Source organism: Muscardinus avellanarius, assembly GCF_963383645.1.
Source record: "Muscardinus avellanarius genome assembly, chromosome: 1".
Lineage (NCBI taxonomy): Eukaryota > Metazoa > Chordata > Mammalia > Rodentia > Gliridae > Muscardinus > Muscardinus avellanarius.
Genome location: NC_137786.1, coordinates 193,145,878 through 193,164,536, shown reverse-complemented (window position 1 = coordinate 193,164,536; position 18,659 = coordinate 193,145,878). Strand labels below are relative to the sequence as shown.

General features: G+C 43.5%; 1 protein-coding gene across 1 annotated transcript in view; it reads left to right on the top strand.

Moving 5' to 3' along the window:
* Nucleotides 1–9,597: 9,597 nt before the first annotated feature.
* SERGEF (secretion regulating guanine nucleotide exchange factor) overlaps nucleotides 9,598–18,659 on the top strand; it is a gene marked incomplete at both ends in the record, with an annotated part of 254,122 nt that continues 245,060 nt past the window's right edge. Inside the window, 4 exons of the mRNA XM_080719834.1 lie at nucleotides 9,598–9,660; nucleotides 14,402–14,537; nucleotides 15,903–16,058; nucleotides 18,140–18,234. Of these exons, the coding sequence (XP_080575960.1) occupies nucleotides 9,598–9,660; nucleotides 14,402–14,537; nucleotides 15,903–16,058; nucleotides 18,140–18,234 (450 nt within the window). The remainder of the gene's footprint in view (nucleotides 9,661–14,401; nucleotides 14,538–15,902; nucleotides 16,059–18,139; nucleotides 18,235–18,659) is intronic.

Sequence of the window (18,659 nt, the reverse complement as noted above, 5' to 3'; positions counted from 1 at the left end):
ATTCCAGATCTAAACTATAGCAATGCCATAAATGGATGGCCCTGGACTCCCAGAGACATGCTTTGCCTCTTTACTCCTTCCCTACCCTTTATCCACTAAATGATCCTTAAGTTTCTGTCTTTGGCCCTCTCCTCTCTCTGCCTTCTCTTCATGAAGATTGTCACCCACAATTCTTATTTTGGATGATTCCTATATTTGCAGTTGTTTTTTTTCTTTTTTGGTGGTGGTACTGGGAATGGAACCTAGGAGCCTTCTACCTCTGGGCTATACTTCCAGACCTATTTTATATATTATTTGGAAACAGGGTCTCACTAAGTTGCTGAGAGCCTCACTAAATAGCCGAGGCTGGCTTCGAACCTGTGTGATCCTCCTGTCTCAGCCTCCTAAGTACTGGGATTACAAGCATGCGCCACCACGCCCAGCTCTTATATTTGCCGTTTTAACCATGACATCTTTTTTGACTTTTGCCTCTTAGTTTCAACTGATGGTGAAGACTTCCATCTAAATGTCCCATAAACTAGGCCAATGCTGTACAACTACAGATGACATGCTTTATATAGAAGGAAATTCAACAGGTCCAGGGAAGAACTCAGAATCATCAGCACGTTACACCCATCAGCTGCCTCCCTCTGATTTAATTGCTGGTGATGCTAAATTAAGGCTCATATTTCAGTGAGTTTTCCACGTTTAACCAGTTATTTTAAAAAAGGTGCCTTTGAGCTGGGCGTGGTGGCGCATGCTTGTAATCCCAGCATTCAGAAGGCTGAAACCAGAGGGTTGCGGTTTGCAGACAGCCTCAGCTACTCAGTGAGGCCCTCCCCAACTTAGTGAGACCCTGTTTCAAAATAAAGAATAAAAAAATAGGGCAGAGGGCATAGCTTGGAGGTAGAATGCCCCTGGGTTTCATCCCTAGATCCTCAAAAAAAAAAAAAGCCTTCATTTTTTACAATAATAACCATGTTGTATGCCATTTAGCATGTTTTATTTCAAAAGACCACCAGATTTTAATCCTTTTGAGACTTCAAAAGAAACTATAACAAACCCAGGAGGCTGAGATGGGAGGCACTCAAGTTTGAAGTGAGTTTGGGCAACTTAGCAAAGCCCTGTCTCAAAATAAAAAACCAAACTAAAGCCGGGCGTGGTGGCGCACACTTGTAATCCCTGCACTTGGGAGGCGGAGACAGGAGGATCACGCAGGTTCGAAGCCAGCTATGCTGGCGTAAGAGCCCCTGTTTCAAATATATAAAATAGGTCTGGGAGTGTAGCCCGGAGGTAGAAGGGCTTCCAGGAACCCCAGTACCACCCCCCAAAAAAACCCCCCAAAAACCCAAAAAAACCAAAGCAAAACAACTTTAAAAACTGTATTTAAAAAACTGTATTTCATTTCATGTTATATAAGGAATGGAATTTAGGAGAGTAATTCATGCTATTTCAGATCTTCATACATTTTAATAGTTGATACACTTGATAGTAAATAGATCTGTTAGCTGATGTGAAATCATTTGAAATATTAATTAGCTAGTTAATAGTCTACATGGTTACTAGGAAATCTATTGTAAGGAAATCATAATAGGTAGCAAATAGAAAATTATGTATATAGTAACTGGTTATTTTCATAACTTTGATCATGAAGAAGAATAATAGTTACTGAATTTTAAAATAATGGGAGTTAAAAATCACTTTACAACTTTAAAGCACATGAAATGTTAAAGGGACAACCCTGTAATTCACAACTTCAGAATAGTGAAACTACTAAATGGTGGATTTTAGTTTCTTATTCTAACCTCTGGATTTGTGATATTTGGTAAACCAGGAATTTTAAGAGTTTTAGAATTTTATACATCTTAAATATATGTCATCAAAGCAGCTAGAAAGATGTTAAAAGGTATTCCAATATAACTGAATTGAACTGAAAACTTGGTTCACAACTTTTTGTCAATGAGTTATTACTCAAATGTCCTCTTGACCTTCTTGGAAGAAAGTTCAAAAGCTGTCATCAGAATGCCTATACTTTTACTCTTCATATTTTGTCATTTGGAGTTATATGACACATCAAAATGTACAGAATTACTGTTAATTTTTAAGACAGTTTTCAACTGAAAAGAAAATGGGAAAAGAAAAAATCCTGGAGTTCTCTAAAGGTATATATAATGGAGCCTATTTGCTAGTTTCTAAGAAGTATATAAGGATAACTGACCTATTTCAATCTAGTCTTTGTCTTACTATGTAATATACATTTATAATTTTCAAGTTTGTTATTTAGCTGGATAAATGAACACAAAATTAATGTTTACAATAAATATTTCTGTCAAACATACATCAAATGATTTAAATTTATATTAATTAATGATCTTATTAATTTAAAAACTCTATCATATCATTATACTTCTTTAAAAGCCTATGGCAGCCAGGTATGATGGTGCACTCGTGAGGCCGAGGTACTTGAGAGCCGGAAGATCACAGGTTCCAGGATAGCCTCCGGAACTTAGTGAGGCCCTTAGCAACTTAGTATGATCCTGTGTCAAAATAAATAATAATAATGATAAAAAAATAAGGCTGGGGATGTAGTTCAGAGGTAGAATGTGCCTGGGTTCCATCCCGAGTTACACACACACACACGCATACACACGCACACACACACAAAGCCTATGGCTCTGACACATAATAGAAGCTAAACGCACTTGGAACCGAGTAACTGCCTTCCAGATTTCTTGGAAAAGCCTCAGTCTCATGTTCCTCATCTGAAAAATAAGCTGTCTCCTGCACTGGGTTACAGGAGAAATTATGTTGTGAGAGGACCTTGCAATAAGAAGCTTTATACATTTCATTAATAAAACCACTTTCCTATCAGAGACAACCCCCCAGCCCCAGCTCCTGGGTGATTTTACCTCCTTCCGGAGGGGATTAACTTGCGCTGCTAGCAGGCAGTGTCGGAGGATCTTAGACAGTTAGGGATGGAGCCAATGAGCAGCTGAGCCTCAGCTTCTGTGAGGCTGTTTCCAGTTCACCTCTGCTCATAGGGCCCCATAGGGAGCCCAGCTGAAAGCGCTGAGGGTGTAGCGGGGCTGCGCCTTCTTCGAGGCCCTGGATTTCTACTTTTCTCTTCTCCTTCACTCTCACCATCCCTCCCAGCTCTGCAGAATTACTAAAATTACTGCTCAGTTTCTCAGCTGCTGTTTTCAGCCCAGATTCTTGGCCTCCAGGACATCGCTTGCTGCTAATCAGCAAGTGCTTCCAGGAGAAAAGCAGTGCCAAATATAAGCTCTTAGCTTCCAGATCGCTCCCCTTCCAGTTCCTGCTGCTTTGATTGCTCTCCAATGACTTGAAACAGGTTTTAAAAATATTTTCTGCCAGCTCTTCTACTTGTTTTTGGTGAGTGAATTGATCAGCTGCTTGCTAATCTTCCTGCGTCAAAAGCAGAAACCTGACCTTGGTACTACATCATTTAGTTTTTTGAGCCTTGGTTTTCTCTTCTACAAAATAAAGATCATAGAAATATTTATGCCAGTATTATTGGGAAGATCAAATAATATAAAAGTGGAAAAAAAATTCCCAACTTGTATAGAAATATAGTCTGCATGGCCCCAAGGGCTTTACACTTTCCTCTCATGGGGAGATAGGGCATCTGAGAGTGCTACCATCAAAGACTTTATTTTGCCCCATTCAAAAACTGCACTTCAAACAGGCGCTTCATGGGAAGAACTAACCAGTCACTGGCATGTACAATAGTTGGCGTACTCGCAACATCTCAACGCTCCCAAGTATTGATGCATGTCTCATGGGGTAAAATCAGAAAGTAACTGTTCTCCCAGACTCCATTAAAAAGTGGTTCTGAGCCGAGTGTGGTAATCCCCCGCGCTTGGGAGGCTGAGACAGGAGGATTGCGCAGGTTCGAAGCCAGCCCCAGCTGGTTTAAGAGACCCTGTTTCCAAATAAAATATAAAATAGGTCTGGGAGTGTAGCCCGGAGGTAGAAGGCCCCTGGATTCATCCCCAGTACCACACACACACACACACACACACACACACACACACACACAAAGTGGTTCTGTAGTTTGTATTTCTTTGTCCCTTTGGGTGAAATCTGAGGTCACTGCCTTGACTTTGTTGCTCACTCACAATTAAAAAAGAAAGAAAGAAAGAAAGAAAGAAAGAAAGAAAGAAAGAAAGAAAGAAAGAAAAGGCAGACAGGATGGTATATTCCTGTAATCCCAGTACTTGGGAGGCTGAGATAGGAGGATTGCAGGTTTGAGGCCAGCCTCATCAATTTAAGAAGACCCTGTTTCAGAATTAAAAATAAAATAGGGCTGTAGGTTGTTAGGTAGAATGACTCTGTATTCAATCCTCAGTGTGTGAGAGGAAGGCCTCAGTAGTCTGCCCGAACCCCACACACATTCTTTTTCATTTCAGTACTTTAAAGGCTAGTCTTTTGGGAGGCTGAGACAGGACGATCACAGGTTTGCAGCCAGCCACAGCTACTTAGACCCTGTTTTATTTATTTTTATTTTTTTATTTTTTTTATAACCTGTGGGTCCTTCATATGCCTTCTCTCTCTCTCTTTTTTTTATTGGTGCACTATATTCATACATCATAGTGGGATACAAACTTTTGTAGACATACATGCACACATCGCCCAGTCAGCCCCCACCCGATCCCCACCCCATTCTCTCCCCATCCCTCCCTCCCATGCTTGGCTTAGTGGTTGGCATCTAGTATTATAGCAATTTATCCAAAATTAAAAATGATAATCTCACATAACAGTTTCATTTGTCTGATACCAAGCTTTTGATGACTTAAAGATAACATTTCAATATTTATTTTTACTTTCTTTCTTACCAGAGAATATTTTTTTTCTATTTTTTTTAGGTGAAACTATCATATATTTATATATTTATTTTTCAGAAAAAAACTCTATCCTAATATGGAATATGGACTCTAGATACCCAAAACGATCTTGAAAAAGAACAAAGCTAGAAGATATATATTTTCTGATTTCAAACCATATAAAGCTACAATAATTGAAACAGTGTAGTACTATTCTAAAGGCAGATATATAAACCATTGGAGTTAAATAAAAGCCTAGAGCTAAATTCTTCCCTATATTGCCAAGTTATTTTTGACAAGGTTTCCACGAACATTTGGTGGTAAAAATAATAATCTTTTAACTAAATATTGTTGAAAAATAATAATTACATGGAAAAGAATAAAATTGGACCCTTACCTAATCCCATATACAAATATTAACTCAAAATAGATAAAAGACCTAAATATAAATCTTAAGACTATAAACTTTTAGGAGAAAATCTGGGTCATAAAACCTCACAACATTGAAATTGGCAGTGATTTCTTGGATATGATTTCAATGGCACAGGCAACAGAAGAGTATACAAACTCCCTAAAAAAATAAAAATTGTAGACCCTGTTTTAAAATAAAGAATAAACAACAACAACAACAAAATATGGCGCGGGGTGTAGCTTGGAGGTAGAATGCCTCTGAGTTCAATCCCCAGTACCACAAAGAAAAAAAGAAAAAAAAAATCTAAGTCCTAGTTGGGTGTGGTGGCTCATGCTTGTAATTCCAGTACTTGGGAGGTTGAGTCCAGGATTGCCAGGTCTAGGACAACCTCAGCAAGTAGTGAGACTTTCATGACCTAGTGAGACTTTGTTTCAAAATAAAAGTAAAATGGGCTAGGGGGTGTAGCTGGGAGATATAATGCCACCCCCAGTGAGCACACACACGCACACACACGCACACACACATGCATGCACACACATGCATACACACGCACACACATACACACACACGTGCACATACAAACATGCACACACATGCACACACACATGCACACACTTATATGCACACACAATGCACACACATACACACATGCACACACATGCATACACACATGCACACACATATACTCCTGTGTAAAAAGTTAAAGCATTAAACTTTAAAGTGAAAGCCTTTTTTCTGATCTAGAACTGAAAAAATAAAGCCAGGCGTGGTGGCGCACGCTTGTAATCCCCGTGCTTGGGAGGCGGAGACAGGAGGATCGCGCAGGTTTGAAGTCAGCCACGTTGGCTTAGGAGACCCTGTTTCCAAATAAAAAGTATAAAAAAATAGGTCTGGGAGTGTAGCCCGGAGGTAGAAGGGCTTCCAGGAACCCCGGTACCACCAAAACAAACAAACAAACAAACAAACAAACAAAATAGTTCATTAGCGGCTCCATTTTCTGGGTCCTCCTTCCAGGCTACCAGGATGCCTCAGACTCCCTGTGACTGGGGCTTGGTAGTGGAGAGGAGGGGTAAGGCATAGAAAAGCCCCCTTTGGCCTGATATCGTGAGTTGGCATCAAAGCTTTCTGTAGGTAGCGAGTCTTTAGTGCTGACTCAGTCTCTTGTGGGTGTTTTGCAAACTTCCCACCTGGTCTCTTGGGGCCTCTTCATGTGGGTAAATGTCTCTCTCTGACTAGGCTTTTGAATTCATCTGTAGTAGCCTCTGGGAGTCTAGTGCTAACTGTCCTGTAGGCATCATTTCCAATCTCCAGAAATTCCCTGGGACAGGGTCTATGACCATCTGCCCCTCCAACCAGCTTGCTCAAGCTCAGGAAACAGTTGCTATTCAGACACTCCTTTTGGTTTTGTCTTGTTTTAGAGATGGGGTCTCCTCCCTAGGTTGGTCTTGAATTCCTGAGTTCAAGTGATTCTCTGGCCTCAGTCTCCCTAATAGCTGGCACTAGTAGAAGTGTGGACCATGACACTTGGCTACAAACATTTCTTTTCTTTCTTTTTTTATTTGTAGGAGTGGGGATTGAACTCAGGGGCCCTCTAAACACTGAGTTACATCTCCAGCTCCTTCTTGTATTTTTTTCTTTTGAGGCAGGGTCTAAGTTTTGAACTCAGGTTTTGGACTTGCTGTCCTTCTGCCTCAGCCTACTGAGTCACTAGGATTACTGGTGTGCTCCACCTTGTCTGGCTTCAGACATTCTGTGTGTGTGTGTGTGTGTGTGTGTGTGTGTGTGTGTGTGTGTGTGTGTAGATGGAACCCAGTGTGTGTGTGTGTGTGTGTGTGTGTGTGTGTGTGTGTAGATGGAACCCAGTGTGTGTGTGTGTGTGTGTGTGTGTGTGTGTATGTGTGTAGATGGAACCCAGGGGGCATTCGACCTCCGAGCTACACTCCAGCCCTATTTTTTATTCTTTATTTTGAAACAGGGTCTCACTAAGTTGCGGAGGGCCTCACTAAGTTGCGGAGGGCCTCACTAAGTAGCTGAGACTGTCCGCAAACCACGATCCTCCAGTCTCAGCCTCCCAAATGCTGGGATTACAAATGTGAGGCACCACGCCCGGTTCATTCTTTATCTTAAAAAACAAAACAAAACTTTACCTGTCAAAGACTACCAAAAAGCACCAGTCTCTCTTTGCTCATTTTTCAGAGCTGTTAGCTATCCAAAAGTGATTGGATTTCTCAGCACAAACTGCCTAATCTGGAGGGTTGGAAAACCAAGCTTTCTTAGAGGTCCTGCTGAAGTATCTTTTCTTGGACTCAAAATGGGCAGAACTCACATCACATTGACAACAGTGGCCAAATATCCTATTAGGATTCTCTCTCCACCTCTCAACCCTTTTCTCAAGACTGCAAGTCACACAGATGTCTAGATATCTGCTTTGTAAGTTCTGCTTTGGCTATTTTCCACCCTACTTTATAAAGTGGGAGTAATTGGAATTCACTGCCTGGGGATTCAGCCAAAACAGAGAGGAAGGGTCCCATTTTTACATCTATAACACATTCTCGGAAGAAATCGTCATCACAACAATAATAATAACAGCAAACCCCAGGAAACACAGCATAGGTTCTACCATCAAGGTCTCTAGAGCTGCTTTGTCCCTCTAGTCTGCATTTTTCTTAGCAGCGTCATCATCCATGTTTTCTAGATGCTGGAGTGTCATGTGCTGCCCTCATGTGGTCTGACAGGCAGAAACACCAAGGAGTGGGTGGACTGCAAGAACAGGAAAGGACTTTGTGGGGGGCGCTTCCCAAGACCCCCAAGGCATAAAGGGCTGTAAGGACTGGAGGCATGTGTCGGTACAGGGGCCAAGAGCTATGGATGTGCATTACCATCTTAATGTGACCCATTTGTTCCAAGTTTCTAATTCTATATTCCCAGTATGTGTGGCCAAATTTTCCTTTTGGGAACCTCCACTTATTTACCTCTCATGAGGGTGTTTGATGAAGACCATTTTATGTAAAAATCTCTGTTGGGTGAAAATTATACGGTCAGTACTGATAATCAGAATTGAGTCAGCTCAAGCCCGGTGCAGTGGCGCACGCCTGTAATCCCGGAATTTGGGAATCTGAGACAGGAGTGTCACAGGTTTGAGGACAGCCTCAGCAAGTAGTGAGACTCTCGCCAACCTAGCAAGATCCTGTTTCCAAATAAGAAACAAAGTCGGCCTCGGGTATATCTTGAAGGTAGAATGCCTCTGGGTTCAATTACACACACACACACACACACACACACACACACACACACACACGGAGGAGGGCTCTAGCGGTGTAGCTCAGAGGTAGAGTGCTCCTGGGTTCAACCTCCAGTACCAAGGGCGAGGGAAGAAAAATAATTAGAAAACGAAGTAGGGCAGGCCGGGCCCAAGAGTGAAGGGTGAGGAGGCTGCTCTGGCAGGTCTGGTAGAGCGAGGTCCTGCTTCGTGCCCCGCGCCTAGGGCGAGAGCACGCAAGACTACCAAAAAGCTCTTTCGGGTTTTGCAAACACACTTGAAAGCCGTCCACGTCTAAAGCCAAGGTTCTGCCTAAACAGAGCATAGAACCTTTTCTCCTCCCAACCCCATCAAACGATGACACAATCCCTGCCCTTGTCTGCCCCCGTGAGACTCCGAGGAGATAAACACGTGGAGGAACTTTGTCAACTGTTGAGCGTGTAGGGCACCTGCAGGGAATTATTACTAAAAATAGAGAATGCGAAGGCAGGGAGAGAGGCCGAGCTGCCCGGCCTCCCAGAGGGCGGACGCCACAGCAGCGAGCGCGTGGACTGCGCAGTGGTTCTGGGCAGGGGACCCAGTAGTGGAGAGACCCGACCTGGGTGGTGCAGGCAGCAGGCGCCGCGGCTCAGCGCAGGCCCCGCCCTCCCCGCCGAGGCCCCGCCCTCCCCGCCGAGGCCCCGCCCTGCCACCCGCGAAGGCCCCGCCCTCTCCGTCACGGCCCCGCCCCGCGAGGCTCCGCCCTTCCTGCCGCGGCCCCGCCCCACTACTTGGGCAGACTCCGCCCCTCTCTGACGACAGCCCCACCCTGCGCAGGTCCCGCCCTTCCCGCCGCGGCCCCGCCCCGCCACCAGCGCAGGCTTCGCTCCTCTGACGCCAGCCCCGCCCTGCTCTGCCCGCCGCGGCCCCGCCCCTCCACCCGCCAGGCCCCGCCCCCTCTGACGCCAGCCCCGCCGCGGTCCGCCCCTCCATCCGCGCAGGCCCCACCCCTCCCTGACGCCAGCCCCGCCCCGAAAAGCCCCGCCCCTCCCCGCCCCCGCGCCGGGGTCTCCGCGGCGCCGCCCCCGCCCCGAACCAGCCCCTCCCGGAAGCGCCGGCGGAGCATGGAGCGCGAGCCGCGCGCCGCCTCGGAGGCCGCCCCCGCCGCGGCCGCGCTCTTCGCCTGGGTACGTGACTCCGCCCCCGGGCCCGGGTCCGCGCTCGGGGCGATCAGGCCGCCGGCTGCCGGCTGCGGCGGGGACGGCTGAGGCCGAGGGCCCACGGGCTTCCGCGCTGGAGGGTCGCGGGCTGGGGCTGAGGAAGGGGGTCGGCGGCGCTACTTAGGGGTCTGCTGGCCGTGGGTGGAGATCAGAGGGGCTGCGACGCTGTGGGAAGAACCTGCCTCCAGCGAGCCTCTGCCTGGAGAGCGCCTGGGAAGCCGCGGAGGGCTCGGTGCGGAGAGGACCGCCGGCCCCAGAGCTCGCGGGGCCACCTGTGCCCATCTCCGGTTCTTGGAGGATGGAGGCCCTTCCCCAGCGCCACCCTAGCCGCGGAGCATCCAGTGGATGTGAGGCCCGCAGTGTCTGGCCGCACGCAAGGCGCAGACCCTGCATATTTTCTGATAATCTGCAGCGACCATATCTTGTCTATATTGGAGGCGTGGGAGTCCCGGCTGGTGTCGGTTTGACGAGACTCTTGAGAGCGAGAGCTATCTACGTGTGACTGGGGCAAAGGAGGCTTAGTGCACTGGAATGTGTGGCAGGCATACACAGGAGCAAATCCAGATGTTGGGCTTTGTGGTTCTTGGGAGGCACAGTTGTAATGACCTGTGCAATTTCTTAATGCCAGTCTCCTTGGTTACGGTGTAAGCGTCGGAAGAATGGGGTATGGAGCTTGTCTTGTTCACAGCACCTCGCTTGGTGCCTGGCATCTTGCAGTTGTCCAGCAAATATTTGTTGGCTAAAGAATGAATGAATGAGCCTGGTGGTGGCGCATGCGTGTAACCACAATACTAGGGAGATGGAAAGGAGGATCGCAAGTTCAAGGCCAGCCTGGGCAACCTAGCAGGACCCGTTTCAAAACAAAAAATAGGAAGGGCTGGAGGTGTAGCTCCGCCCCCGGTACCATATAAAGAAATAAATAAATATAGTTATGGGGGGGGCTGAGATAGGAGGATTGCAGGTTCAAAACTAGCCTTAACTGGCCTCAGTTTAGAGATACTCTCAGCAATTAAGTGGGACCCTGTTTCAAAAAACATTTAAAAAGGGCTGGATGTAGGTCAGAGGTAGAATGTTGCTGGGTTCAATCCCTAGTACTACAATAATAAGTTGGGCTGGGGATGCTTCCCAGTCTGTCTAACCAAAAAAAAAAAAAAAGAATGAGTATACGTGTACCAGCCATATTCTCATGTGTGGGAAATAAACAGTAGTGAAAAACTTAACTTCTTTTGTATTGGGGGAGGATATATATATATATATATCTGGTATTGGTGTTAAAAGAACATTTATGGACTAATTGTTTAAAAAATAATTATCAGAAAATGCCTGCGCTTGTTGAATGTAAGGTTGAACCTTGGCAGGGAGAAGTTGTGTTGTCTGTCTGTCTGAGCTCTTTGAGGTGGCACTTGTGTAGGGATGAAGTTAGGGATTGTATGCTGTCTGCCCTTTTCCAGCAGGATAATGGTATCCGTGTGGACCTGTGTGAACCGAGGAAACAATTAACAGAAAAAAACCTTTCAGATATGGCCTTGTATGTACTGAAACAGAAATATTGTTGAACTTCACTCTGATGTTGTGCTTGGAGGCCCAATGGTGTGTTCTTCCTATTGTGGGTGTATATACGTGTGTGTGTGTGTGTGTGTGTACATGTATTAGTTTGCTTGGGCTGCAATAACAAAATACTGTAGGCTGGTGGGGGGTCTCAAACAAATAGAAATTTGTGTTCTTACAGTTCTGGAAGCTACAAGTCCAAGATCAAGGAATCAGCAGTTTTGGTTTCTTCTGAGTCCTCATGTGGATTTTTCTTTGAGCACGAATGTCTCTCATCTCTCTTCATATACCAAGACAGTCATATTGGATAAGGATTCTACCCTGGACCTCACCATTTAACCTTAATTACCTTTAAAAGCGTCTGTCTCCAAAAGTCATATTCTGAGGGATTACAAGTTAGGGCTTCAGTGCCGGGTGTAGTGGTGCACGCTTGTAATCCCCAGGCTTGGGAGGCTGAGAGAGGAGGATTGCACAGATTCTAATCCAGCTACTTAGTGAAGCTCTCAGCAACTTAGTGAGACCCTGTTTACAAATGAAATATAAAAAAATAGGTCTGGGATTATAGTCTGGAGGTAGAAAGCCTCTGGGTTCCAGCCTCACTACCATACACACACATACACACACACACACACACAAAATGAAGTTAGGGCTTCAACATAGGAATTTTGGGAGAGCACTGTTCAGTCTGTAAAAAGGAAACTTTGTTAGGGGGAAATCAATTTGGAAACAGAAAGGGAGGAAGAAATGTTTGGAGTATTTGTAAAGAAGGGATACAAATACAGTTATAATAAGTCACATTACATTTTCTGTCATCTTGCTTTGTTTAGGGTCATCTTGCTGGGTTTATGGCCTCATGCTACATATAAAAATTGGAACAATTTGAACCCCAGGATGCTCATGTCTTTTCTTCCAGATGTTCAGTAGCATGCAAGACTGGTAATGTGGTAATGGGACAGGGTCATAGGTAATCTAGGACTGACTTGAAAAGTCCTATATTTATATACTATACTTCACACAACACAACAGTTTTTGATCTTACTTTTCCTGGGGGTGGGGAATTATAGGGCCTTGGATTTACTCCTCATGTAAATACCTGCACATTTTCTCTGGGTCAGCATGGCTTTATATGTTGGGGAAGTAGTTCTCAAATAATCCCTGGAGTTTACTTTCTAGAGAGGAAGGTAGAAAGTAAACAAATATATACTGTAATATCAAGGGATGGTATGAAGAAACATAAAGCAGAAAAAAGGAAACTGCTATTTTAGATAGGGTCATATAGTTAGCCTCTTTCTAGGTAAAGAGGCACATCTTTTTAATGTACGTGTGTGTGTGTGTGTGTGTGTGTGTGTGTGTGTGTGTGTTTTACTGGGAATTGAACCTAGGTACTCTATCACTGAGCTACATTTCCAGCCCTTATTCTTTTCTTTAAATTTTTGGTGGTAACTGGGGATGGAACCCTTCTTCTCTGGGCTACACTCCCAGATCCATTTTTTATATTTTATTTGAGAACAGGGTCTCTTAAGCCAGCCAGGCTGGCCTCGAACCTGCAAACCTGTGTGATCCTCCTGTCTCCGCCTCCCAAGCTGGTGGTGGTGGGGGCATTACAAACTTGTACCACCACGCCCAGCCCTTCTTATTTTGTTTATTTTGAAACATGACTTACCAAATTATCATGAGCTGGCCTTGAACCTGTGATCCTCCTGTCTTAGCCTCCTAAGTAACTGTGATTCAAGGTGTGTGCCTCTATACCTGGATCTATTTGCTTTTTTTTCTTAAAGACTCAGTGAGTTCTCATGAAAGGATCATGGGATCTGACTTTTTGCTACCCAGCTTTGTTAACTATGGGAAGTTACTTAACCTCCCTGAGTCTTAGTTTTTTCCCCTTCTTCTTAGTTGTTTGGAGGATTAAAGGTGAATGTCCAGTACACAGGGGCACTCTGTAATTGGAGCTTACATTGTCCCTGAGGACCTCTGGAATCTGTGGCCGGGCCGTGACTTATTCTCCCATATTGGAGTTGTTATGTCCTAGAATGGTTGTGAACTACATAATAAGAGGAAAGATTTTATTTGTTTAGTTTGTATGATTTGCATGCATTATTTTATGTCACTGTTCTTCATTCAGGTGTTTTTTTTTTTAAAAAAAAAACCAAATGCATTTCAAAGGTTTTACTACTCATCTCCAGAAAGAACCACTGTGGGGTAGATACTTGAGGAAATTATAAGGATTCCTGAAATCTTAATATGAGTCTCCCTGCAGATCTGCAACTCCTTATCTTTAATTAAGAATGCAAAAAGTCTGGAAACCAAAAACTTACAGGATGTAAAGTTGTTTATCTACCCTGCTCACTGTTGTATTTGTATCTTTTACTGTAGAAATACTACTGTTTTGCTTATGGGATGTTGTCCTAGGACCCTGCAGCAATGTAAATGATATTACTTTTCTCAAGTCTATAAAACTCGGAGTCTAAAATACATCTAGTTACAAGGGTTTCAGATAAGGGTTTATGGACTTTTACTATATTATAACAACAGTAGACATATGGCCTACCAAGGGGAGATCCGTTTTCTTACGGGAATCTCACCATGTGAATCTTGGAGTTATAAAACATTGTGCTTGGAAAGGCCCTTGAGATCACTGCCAACCTCTTTAACTGTACAAATGCTATGCCTTGCTTCAGGGCACAAAATTCTTAGCTAAATTTGAGTACAGAAAGTTGTTGCCAGTTTTCTCAGTGAGGGTATGGGGAGAAGGGACAAGAATTAGTTCTAAATATTTTCTACCCACTTGGTTACCATCTCCCTTTCATTTTTATTTTCTTTAGTTTCTCTAGGTAATTAGCTTTTATTAGAAGGAACCCCTATGTTGTCTCCCAGAGGCAATATGGGGAAGGGGTCGGAGCATTGGAGGGGAAACATGAGGACTATCATTATGTAAATTGTGGATGCAGAGGGTTCCTCTTAATTGCAAATCATGATGTTCTGAGGATGGGACTGACATCTAAATGTGTGTTGTATATGACAACCCACATTTTCAGAATTGGTGAAATCTTATTTATTGTAGCTTCTGAGAGTATAGCAGGATGAGAGACTTGGGGCAGGTAAATTGATATTGATAGTGTGGTTCTCACATGTTTTCATCCTTTTCCTTTTTTATTCTTAGGGTGCAAATAGCTATGGACAACTTGGCCTTGGTCATAAGGAAGATGTGCTATTGCCTCAGCAACTGAATGACTTCTGTAAACCTGGATGTGTCAGGAGGATCACAGGAGGAGGGGGCCACTCTGCAGTTGTCACAGGTAATTTCCTTCAAAATTATACAGCCACTTTTTCTGTTTTAGACATTTTCCCTATGATGTTATAGTGTTGTCTTTTAGCCTTTAATTTTTTTTTTTTTTTGTGGTGCTGGGGATTAAACCCAGTGGCATTCTACCTCTGAGCTATACCTCCAGCCCTGTTTTTATTCTTTATTTTGAAACAGGGTCTCACTGAGTTGCAAAAGGCCTCGCTAAGTAGCTGAGGCTGGCCACGAACCACAATCTTCCTGTCTCAGCCTCCAAAATGCTGGGATTACAAGTGTGCACTACCACACCCGGCTAAGAGGAAAACATTTTTATGAAAGAGCCATAGTATCATCAGAAAATTCTAGACTGTCAGAAGGACTTCAGAGATCTTTTAGGCTACCCCAGACCCACCACATTATACAACTGCGATTGCTTAAGGTCATAAGGCAAATTAGTGACAGAGTTGCAACAGTTATCATATTTTATAACACATACTGCTATTTAGCTTTCATAGAAGAGATGGGAATTTTGCATTTAAATTGAATATTTCCTAAGAGCAAGAACCTTGTATTTTCCTTAATCTTTCCTCATAGAATCTAAGGTGGTACTGAACAATTACTACATGTGCTACAGTATTTCAGAGGAGCTCATTTGCATCTGGTTAAGGAAATGAGTTCTGGAATTAAACTACCTGGGTTCAAATCCAGGTTCAATGCTTTATAAGCTGTGTGGCCTTGGACAAATAATTTTTCTATGCTACAGTTTTCTTATTTGTTATGTAGGGATAATAATGATGGATGAGGAGAATCAGAGAATTAAGAAGACTGTATTAAAACTTTCATGGGTCCTTGGGGCTTTTATCTTTATGAATCCTTTTTCTTTAAAAAAGTTATATTTTATGATAGTAGTGGTATAAAGATGAATCCCATGTTGGATTTAGAATTACATATGCAGTACTGTTACATTATTTTTTTTCTCATTTTCAAAGAACTTGAAATTAAGGCATTCTCATGGGCTTCTAAAAGTATTGCAAGCCTTAGACATTTTGTCTAAAGGATAAGTTGGCCTCACAAAACTCCAACACAAATCCCTGGCACATTTTAGGCGTTGAGTAAATGTTGGCTTTCCTATTATAATAGATGTTCCATTTGGAGATTGATTGGCCCCTGCTCCAGGAATTTTCATTTGGGTATTAGATTTGAGACTGTTGGCTCTGTTATTTGGCTTTAGAAACACACTAATATGTGTGTGTTATTAACATTAAGTTGAGTGAGGAAAAGTTATTTATCTGTGACTCTAAATAGTGAAATCCCTTTTGCTTACTTTGGCAGTTGTGATTTCTTCTTTGTAAACTATCACCAAAACCTTTGCATTTTACAGATGACGGAGGCCTTTTTGTTTGTGGCCTGAACAAAGATGGGCAGCTGGGACTTGGTCATACAGAGGATGTTCTGTATTTTACCCTCTGCAAGTCACTTCTTGGCTGTCCCATCCAACAGGTGGCCTGTGGCTGGGATTTTACTATTATACTCACAGGTAAGTTCACTCCTAGATAAATCTGTATCACCACAAAGGCTTTAGGTAAGACCAGTATGGTGGTGGTACCACTGGCTAAATGAAAGCTTCTTTGTTTTTAAAACACAGAGCTGGGCATGGTGGCACATGCTTGTAATCTCAGTACTTGGGAGGCTGAGACAGGAGGATCACAATTTCGCAGACATCTTCAGCTACTTAGTGAGGTCCTCTGCAACTTAGTGAGAACTTGTTTCAAAATAAAGAATAAAAAATAGGGCTGGGGGTGTAACTTGGAGATAGAATGCCCATGGGTCCAATCCCCAGCACCACAAAAAACAAAACAACCAACCAACCAACCAACCAACCAAAAGCCCCCCAAAACAAGCACATAATGTTCTCTCTGATTGCCAAGGAAAGTTGCAGAGTGCCTTTTACAAGGAGAGTTTTAACAATAAAAGAGTTTGGAATTGGGGTGGAAAGCTTTTACAAGTGACTGAGGAATGGACTAGATCACCTTTGGTGGCTACTTCTTGTCCCAGAAGTTCATAATAGCTTTGTGCTTGGACTAGCTGTCCAGAAGTGCCAGTTAAAGGTTATCACAGGGAACCTGCCAGGGACATGTGAGGAAACAGAGCAATGGAAACTCTTTTCTATAAAGGTGTGTGTGTGTGTGTGTGTGTGTGTGTGTGTGTGTGTGTGTGTGTGTACACAAACGTAGTGGACAGAACGTTTTGGTCTCTGTGAAGCCAGAAGCCAAATGATGGGCTAGGCTGTAGCAGGATATGGTCAAAGGGTTAATAGAGTAGCACTCTCAGGAGCAAGTGGCAGTGGTTACTTGGTCAGTTGACCTATCCTTTGAGGCAGTTTCGATCTCTCTGTTCAGCTTTGCCCTTTCTAGCTAACATTCTGGATATAAAAGTAGATCTAGTGTGTTCTGGAGCTATAGTTTCTGACCAGACTTCTTCTTTGTCCCAGTCTGTCACAGGCATCTTCTGACCATGTCACTCTCCTGCCTCGTGCCCTGGAGGATGCTCCCGTGCATAGCACGAATCAAAGATTTTCAGCACATACCTGTCTATAACTGTTCTGTACCCATGTCTGTTGCCTTTTTTCTTATTCTCCATACTCTCTTACACTTTTCTTTCTAGTAATACCAAAAAGTGCATGGTCTTCTCTTATTCTGTGCTTGTCTTTCAACTGTGATTTTCTTTCTGGTGAACTCTTTAAAGCCCTGCCCAAGTGCAGGAGGGAGGGGTTCTTTAATATGCATTAGATTCTACAGTAATTATTAGGATCTAAATAGGGGCCTGGGGATTTAGCTCAGTGGTAGTGTTGCCTAGCATATGAGAGGCCCTTGGTTTGATTAGCACCATACACACATGTGTACACACATGCCTTTTAGATATGTAGACTTGTATATAATTGCTATTATTTATGAAGTGTTTATTGTGTGCCTGTGTTGGGGTTATAGGGAGTCAATAGATGGCGCACTGATTCCTGCTCACATTTGGAACCAAGTATGAGAAAGGCATAGAACAGTCAGAGTTGGGGAACAAACTCTCATCTTTTTACCGATAAAGGCTAAATGGAGGACAGGGTTAATTATGAAGTTAACCCTGTGCCCCCTGTCTCCACACACACCAATTCTAGGTCTTTCTGACAGGAGAAATTCTTACCATGTGTCAATCCAGAGTACATCTTGTTTCTTCTCCCAGAGTCACCAATTAGTTGAACCCTTCTTCCTTAGAAAGCAATTAGTATGGGGAAGGGGAGGGAGTGTTGCAGTAATGGAAATTCTGTCACATGGAAACTTGAAAAGTGGGGAATAATACCTTCCCATTCCAACACTAGGTGCTGGGCTATGTGTTCTGCACAGATAATCTGCCACTCATGATATAATGTAGGAGATAATCTAGTACAACACTTGGCTCGGCGCATAGTGCTTTCATTCCTAGGGGAGTATGGTGGGAATCGCTGAAGTACAGGATCTCTTCAGCATCTTCTTGTCCTCTTTGTACTTCTTACCCTTTAGCACTTACTCACTGCTCATAGATGTCTTACTTTAGAGATGTGCAATTTAACTTACTACTTGTATTTTGCAGAAAGTGGTCAAGTTCTAGCATGTGGATCCAACTCCTTTGGCCAGTTAGGAGTTCCTCATGGGCCTCGAAGATGTGTGGTTCCTCAGGCCATTGAGGTGAGAACATGTAATATTTAACTATCATGTGTCTTGTTAAAGTATTTCCAGGCTATTATAGTTATCCTTACCTATAGCAAAAGGCTGTCCAGGTTCCTGAAAACCCATGGGGTAGCAGAATTTGACTTGAAAAATAGATTCTTCTGGGAAAAATTATTTTGTGGGGATCAAAGTTAGGCACCTCTGTTAGTTCTCATACACATTATAAAGTTTTTTTTTTTTTTTTTTTTTTTTTTTTTTGTGGTACTAGGGATGGAACCCAGGGCATTGTACCTCCGAGCTACATCCCCAGCCCTAGGTTTTAGTCTTTTTTTATTTTTGAAACAGGGTCTCACTGAATCGCAAAGGGCCTTGCTAAGTAGCTGAGGCTGTCCGTGAACCGTGATCCTCCTGAATGCCACCACACCTGATTTATTATAATGTTT